Source organism: Salvelinus alpinus, chromosome 23 (genome assembly GCF_045679555.1).
Source record: "Salvelinus alpinus chromosome 23, SLU_Salpinus.1, whole genome shotgun sequence".
NCBI classification, from domain to species: Eukaryota; Metazoa; Chordata; class Actinopteri; order Salmoniformes; family Salmonidae; genus Salvelinus; species Salvelinus alpinus.
Genome location: NC_092108.1, coordinates 5,824,414 through 5,831,581, shown reverse-complemented (window position 1 = coordinate 5,831,581; position 7,168 = coordinate 5,824,414). Strand labels below are relative to the sequence as shown.

General features: G+C 46.4%; 1 protein-coding gene across 1 annotated transcript; it reads left to right on the top strand.

Moving 5' to 3' along the window:
• Nucleotides 1-2,327: 2,327 nt before the first annotated feature.
• LOC139551374 (small proline-rich protein 3-like) lies at nt 2,328-5,514 on the top strand. Its single transcript, XM_071362859.1, has 2 exons — nt 2,328-2,349; nt 4,856-5,514. The coding sequence occupies exons 1-2, from the start codon at nt 2,328-2,330 to the stop codon at nt 5,512-5,514; spliced, it is 681 nt and encodes a 226-aa protein (XP_071218960.1).
• Nucleotides 5,515-7,168: the final 1,654 nt, after the last annotated feature.

Below are 7,168 nucleotides of genomic sequence, written 5' to 3'. Positions count from 1 at the left end.
GGTCTGATGGTTAACACGTTGGGTTGATGGGACCTTCTTGGTCTGATGGTTAACATGTTCAGTTGGTGTGTGGGAACCCTCTTGGTCTGATGGTTAACACATTGGGTTGGTGTGTGGGAACCCTCTTGGCCTGATGGTTAACACGTTGGGTTGATGTGAACCTCTTGGTCTGATGGTTAACACGTTGGGTTGGTGTGTAGGAACCCTCTTGGTCTGATGGTTAACACGGTGGGTTGGTGGGAACCCTCTTGGTCTGATGGTTAACACGTTGGGTTGGTGGGAACCCTCTTGGTCTGATGGTTAACACATTGGGTTGATGGGAACCTCTTGATCTGATGGTTAACACATTGGGTTGGTGGGAAGCCTCTTGATCTGATGGTTAACACAATGGGTTGATGGGAAGCCTCTTGGTCTGATGGTTAACACATTGGGTTGATGGGAACCTCTTGGCCTGATGGTTAACACGTTGGGTTGGTGGGAATCCTCTTGGTCTGATGGTTAACACGTTGGGTTGGTGTGAAACATCTTGGCCTGATGGTTAACACATTGGGTTGATGGCAACCTCTTGGTCTGATGGTTAACATGTTGGGTTGGTGTGTGGGAACCCTCTTGGGCTGATGGTTAACATGTTGGGTTGGTGGGAACCCTCTTGGTCTGATGGTTAACACGTTGGGTTGATGGGAACCTCTTGGTCTGATGGTTAACATGTTGGGTTGGTGTGTGGGAACCCTCTTGGGCTGATGGTTAACATGTTGGGTTGGTGGGAACCCTCTTGGTCTGATGGTTAACACGTTGGGTTGATGGGAACCTCTTGGTCTGATGGTTAACATGTTGGGTTGGTGTGTGGGAACCCTCTTGGTCTGATGGTTAACACGTTGGGTTGGTGTGTAGGAACCCTCTTGGCCTGATGGTTAACACGTTGGGTTGGTGTGTGGGAATCCTGTTGGCCTGATGGTTAACACATCAGGCCATAACTACCACTACAGTCCAACCTGGCTGATCCATAACTACCACTACAGTCAAACCTGGCTGATCCATAACTACCACTACAATCAAACCTGGCTGAGCCATAACTACCACTACAGTCAAACCTGGCTGAGCCATAACTACCACTACAGTCAAACCTGGCTGAGCCATAACTACCACTACAGTCCAACGTGGCTGAGCCATAACTACCACTACAGTCCAACCTGGCTGAGCCATAACTACCATTACAATCAAACCTGGCTGAGCCATAACTACAACTACAGTCCAACCTGGCTGAGCCATAACTACCACTACAGTCCAACCTGGCTGAGCCATAACTACCACTACAGTCCAACCTGGCTGAGCCATAACTACCACTACAGTCCAACCTGGCTGAGCCATAACTACAACTACAATCAAACCTGGCTGATCCATAACTACCACTACAGTCAAACCTGGCTGATCCATAACTACAACTACAATCAAACCTGGCTGAGCCATAACTACCACTACAGTCAAACCTGGCTGAGCCATAACTACCACTACAGTCAAACCTGGCTGAGCCATAATTACCACTACAGTCCAACGTGGCTGAGCCATAACTACCACTACAGTCCAACCTGGCTGAGCCATAACTACCATTACAATCAAACCTGGCTGAGCCATAACTACCACTACAGTCAAACCTGGCTGAGCCATAACTACCACTACAGTCCAACGTGGCTGAGCCATAACTACCACTACAGTCCAACCTGGCTGAGCCATAACTACCACTACAGTCCAACGTGGCTGAGCCATAACTACCACTACAGTCCAACGTGGCTGAGCCATAACTACCACTAGAGTCCAACCTGGCTGAGCCATAACTACCACTACAGTCCAACCTGGCTGAGCCATAACTACCACTACAGTCCAACCTGGCTGATCCATAACTACCACTACAGTCCAACGTGGCTGAGCCATAACTACCACTACAGTCCAACGTGGCTGAGCCATAACTACCACTACAGTCCAACCTGGCTGAACCATAACTACCACTACAGTCAAACCTGGCTGAGCCATAACTACCACTACAGTCCAACCTGGCTGAGCCATAACTACCACTACAGTCAAACCTGGCTGATCCATAACTACCACTACAGTCCAACCTGGCTGAGCCATAACTACCATTACAGTCAAACCTGGCTGAGCCATAACTACCATTACAGTCAAACCTGGCTGATCCATAACTACCACTACAGTCAAACCTGGCTGAGCCATAACTACAACTACAGTCAAATCTGGCTGAGCTATAACTACCACTACAGTCAAACCTGGCTGAGCCATAACTACCACTACAGGTATAGAAACATTACTAGAGCATGATACTGTCGATACTGGCAGGTAGAAAATATCAGGTGATCACTAATGACATCACAAAACAATCTAGCCCCGCCCATAAACAACCCTAGCCCCTACTCAAGTCTAAAGATCAGAGGTGATTGGATAGGAATAGGGTGTAACTTTCACCTATCCTGTCAGAGGGCAAAGTGGTGTTATTACCATATTACTTATACACACATACAATTCTCCAAGATCCACACTAGGGTCTAGACTCAAGAGCAGGGGGTAGGGGTCTCTTCTAGATAGGGCCAATCTGTAACGTCTGCTTCCAGCTCACACCCTCAAACACCTAGATCCCCTGAACGCAGCTCACTCTCCAGCTCACACCCTCAAACACCTAGATCCCCTGAACGCAGCTCACACTATCAAACACATCGATCCCCTGAACGCAGATCACTCTCCAGATCCCAATCACCTGAATTCTGATCACCTGTTCACACACCTGTATGTCATTATCACACACTATTTAGTTCAGTTCTTTGCACCACATCATTGTGAGGTATTGTTTGTTTTGTGACACACTTCTATTCGGAGCTGGTTTTCCCGTGATTTACCTCTCCCGTGTATGATAGTTTTTACCTATTACCTGCCTGTACTTCAGCCTTTTCCCTGCCTGTACTGTTGCCCTTCTGGACCCCCTGTGTATGACCTTCTGCCTGCCGCTGGAGCCAGCTAGCTGCCTCCTCCTGTGATCCTTTGCAATAAACACCTGCTACGCCCTGCGCTTGAAGCCAGCTCTCTGTCTCCCATCGTGTTCATTACACAATCTAGCAACATATTACCTTAGAGTGAAATGTAAGCACTAGCTGCATAGCTTTTGACCCCGAGCCACTCATACCAATTGTATATATTATAAAAATCAATAACACAAAAGCATATTTCAGGGTTCTCCGCCAGGATTTTGGACTCCGGGATAGTTGCATTTTTTAATACCTGTAACTGCAATTTCCTGCAATCTAGAGCAAAACATTGCCATAAATGATAACAAATAAAGTTTCTCACATACATACACAAACACACACTACCAGTCAAAAGCTTGGACACTTATTCATTCAAGGGTTTTTCTTTATTTGTACTATTTTCTACATTGTAGAATAGTGAAGACATCAAAACTATGAAATAACACATATAGAATCATGTAACCAAAAGTGTTAAACAAATCAAAATATTTTATTTTTGAGATTCTTCAAAGTAGACACCTTTTTCCTTAATGACAGCTTTGCATACTCTTGGCACTCTCAACCAGCTTCATGAGGTAGTCACCTGGAATGCATTTCAACTAACTGGTGTGCCGTCTTATAAGTACATTTATGGAATTTCTTTCCTTCTTAATGCGTTTTTAGCCAATCAGTTGTGTTGTGACAAGGTAGGGGTGGTATACAGAAGATAGCCCTATTTGGTAAAAGACCAAGTCCATATTATGGCAAGAACTGCTCAAATAAGCAAAGAGAAACGACAGTCCATCTTTACTTTGAGACACGAAGGTCAGTCAATCTGGAAAATTAAGAACTTTGAACTTTTCTTCAAGTGCAGTTGCAAAAACCATCAAGCACAATGATGAAACTGGCTCTCATGAGGACCGCCACAGGAAAGGAAGACCCAGACTTACCTCTGCTGCAGAGGATATGTTCATTAGAGTTACCAGACTCAGAAATTGCAGCCCAAATAAATGCTTCAGACTTCAAGTAACAGACACATCTCAACATCAACTGTTCAGAAGAGACTGCGTGAATCAGGCCTTCATGGTTGAATTGCTGCAAAGAAACCACTACTAAAGGACACAAATAAGAAGAAGAGACTTGCTTGGGCCAAGAAACACGAGCAATGGACATTAGACCGGTGGAAATCTGTCCTTTGGTCTGATGGGTCCAAATTTTTGATATGTGGTTCCAACCGTCATGTCTTTGTGAGACGCAGTGTAGGTGAACGGATTATCTCCGCATGTCTAGTTCCCACCGTGAAGCATGGAGGAGGAGGTGTGATGGTGTGGGGGTGCTTTGCTGGTGACCCTGTCAGTGATTTATTTGAATTCAAGGCACACTTAACACAGCATTCTGCAGCGATACAACGTCCCATCTGGTTTGGCTTAGTGGGACTATCAGTTGTTTTTAACAGGACAATGACCCAGATGACCTGGCCTCCACAATCACCTGACCTCAACCCAATTGAGATGGTTTAGGATGAGTTGGACCGCAGAGTGAAGGAAAAGCAACCAACAAGTGCTCAGCATACGTGGGAACTCCTTCAAGACTGTTGGAAAAGCATTCCAGGTGACTACCTCATGAAGTCAGTTGTGAGAACGCCTTGTGCAAAGCGGTCATCAAAGCAAAGGGTGGCTACTTTGAAGAATCTTAAATACATTTTGATTTGTTTAACACATTTTTGGTTACTACATGAGTCCACACACACAGTTTTGATGTCTTTACTATTATTCTACAATGTAGTAAAAATAAAGAAAAACCAAACTAGTCCAAACTTTTGACTGGTACTATATAAAATTGCATAGTGGCGCAGCCAGCCCACAAGGTGGAGGAGCAGCCAGCCCACAAGGTGGTGGTGCAGCCAGCCCACAAGGTGGAGCAGCCAGGCCACAAGGTGGTGCAGCCAGGCCACAAGGTGGTGGAGCAGCCAGCCCACAAGGTGGTGGAGCAGCCAGCCCACAAGGTGGTGGAGCAGCCAGCCCACAAGGTGGAGGAGCAGCCAGCCCACAAGGTGGAGGTGCAGCCAGCCCACAAGGTGGAGGAGCAGCCAGCCCACAAGGTGGTGGAGCAGCCAGCCCACAAGGTGGTGGAGCAGCCAGCCCACAAGGTGGTGGAGCAGCCAGCCCACAAGGTGGAGGAGCAGCCAGCCCACAAGGTGGAGGAGCAGCCAGCCCACAAGGTGGAGGAGCAGCCAGCCCACAAGGTGGAGGAGCAGCCAGCCCACAAGGTGGAGGAGCAGCCAGCCCACAAGGTGGAGGAGCAGCCAGCCCACAAGGTGGAGGAGCAGCCAGCCCACAAGGTGGAGGAGCAGCCAGCCCACAAGGTGGAGCAGCAGCCAGCCCACAAGGTGGAGCAGCAGCCAGCCCACAAGGTGGAGGAGCAGCCAGCCCACAAGGTGGTGCAGCCAGGCCACAAGGTGGTGGAGCGTCCCTCATATTATTTAGGGGAGAACCATGATATTTAGAAAATTAAATAGAAAACACATTATAAAAACCACAGAGACACTCTTCAAATTCCCCTTTCAATCAAGTAAAATGAAAAAAAAACATTATTTCCCCCAACAAGATACGGTGTAAAATCAGTGTTCTGCAACTGTGTACATTACAACAACAACAAGCATTTACATGCCAAGTTCCAGCCTCTAATTTGGGCTGAACAACATTAAACACGTCCTATATGCAACTAGTCAGTACAATAGAATTTGAAATCTCCATGGTACATAAAAATAAAAAGTAAAACTTGCAGTAAAATATATCAACTACTAAAACACGATAAGAAACGTGATAACAGAGATATTAATTCATCTGTATAAAAACCTGAGGTATATGTGATGTCAAGAGGGTAAACAGTTGAGAACTAACATAAAAATACATATTATTACAATGAGCATCACTTACAGTACATTCACAGAGAGTTGTCAGTTAAAAGACAGAACAGAGAATACATGACGACGGCAACATTACCTATCGTTGAGGACCCTTGAGTAGTGGGCACGGCAGGGGTCAATCCAATTTCAGGAAGTACAATGAAATTCCATTTCTTTTCAATGAGGAAAATTTGCCATTGGGAATTCCAATCTGAACTGATAGGAATTTAAATGGAATTCATCCCAACATGGGCAGACTGGGACCAGAAATCAGCCCTGGCATTTAAAACACTGGACTATTTTATTCCATGGAGGCCCCCACAACAGCCCATTATTTTCCTTGAGGCCCCCACAAAGGCAATTCGTTTTTGCTTGAGGCCGCCACAAAAGGCAATTAGTTTTTGCTTGAAGGCCCAAAACAAAACCATTTTTCCCATCAAGGTAAAGGGCTGCACCCAACTGCAGCATGAAAATTGCTGACCACGTCGCAATGATCTGTCGGGACCCGCAGGAACCAGGGGACGCTTATAAAACAAGACAAAGTGGCAGTCTCTCTCCAACACTGCTCTTTTCTAACTACGTCTAGGTCTATTGGCTGATATATCCCAGTAATACCAATAGCCTAATATAAAATGGGCCACGTGAGAATGTCTGGTAATTGAACTTATTTCTTAAGATTATTTTTGCGCATTTAGCTATAGACTACAGGGCGCAAAATTACTTCGGACCATGGCTGGCAAGTGAGCTGCTTCGTCACATACGCTGAAAGTCCCATTGCAGGACTGCGGGGTGGGTTCGGGACCAGTTCTTGCGGTAGCGGGTGGGAGTCGGGACAGAAAGCCAACGGTTGTGTGTGCGGGCGCAGTATGGCGGGATTAATTAATCAATCCTGCGTAGACTTCTACCTAAGGCCCCCACACCGGCCCATTTTTCCCCCTTAGGCCCCATTATTAGCCAGATAATTATCATTTTTGCTCAATAGAACAACAAGTTAGACAGGCCCACTGGGCTAGAAATGGACCAGCCCGTATGGAATTTGCCCGAAATGCCAGATTGCCAGTCCGCCGCTGGATCCCAAACCTGGTAGTGAGTATCAGCAGAATTGTGTGGATATTCACTAGTTTGTTATAGTCTGGTCATATAAGCCTGGTTCCAGGTGTGTTTGTGTTGTTATGACCATAGGAGTTGGCAAGGCAGAACAAACAGATCTGGAACATGGCTAGTCTGGTATGCAGTTGAAATAAAGGCAGCC

Excerpts from the sequence above, each read along its gene's own strand:
- LOC139551374 (XM_071362859.1), top strand. The coding sequence starts at position 2,328 with ATGATACTGTCGATACTGGCAG. Across the intron at positions 2,350-4,855 it reads GATACTGTCGATACTGGCAG|TGGCGCAGCCAGCCCACAAG; the intron begins GTAGAAAATATC and ends AAAATTGCATAG.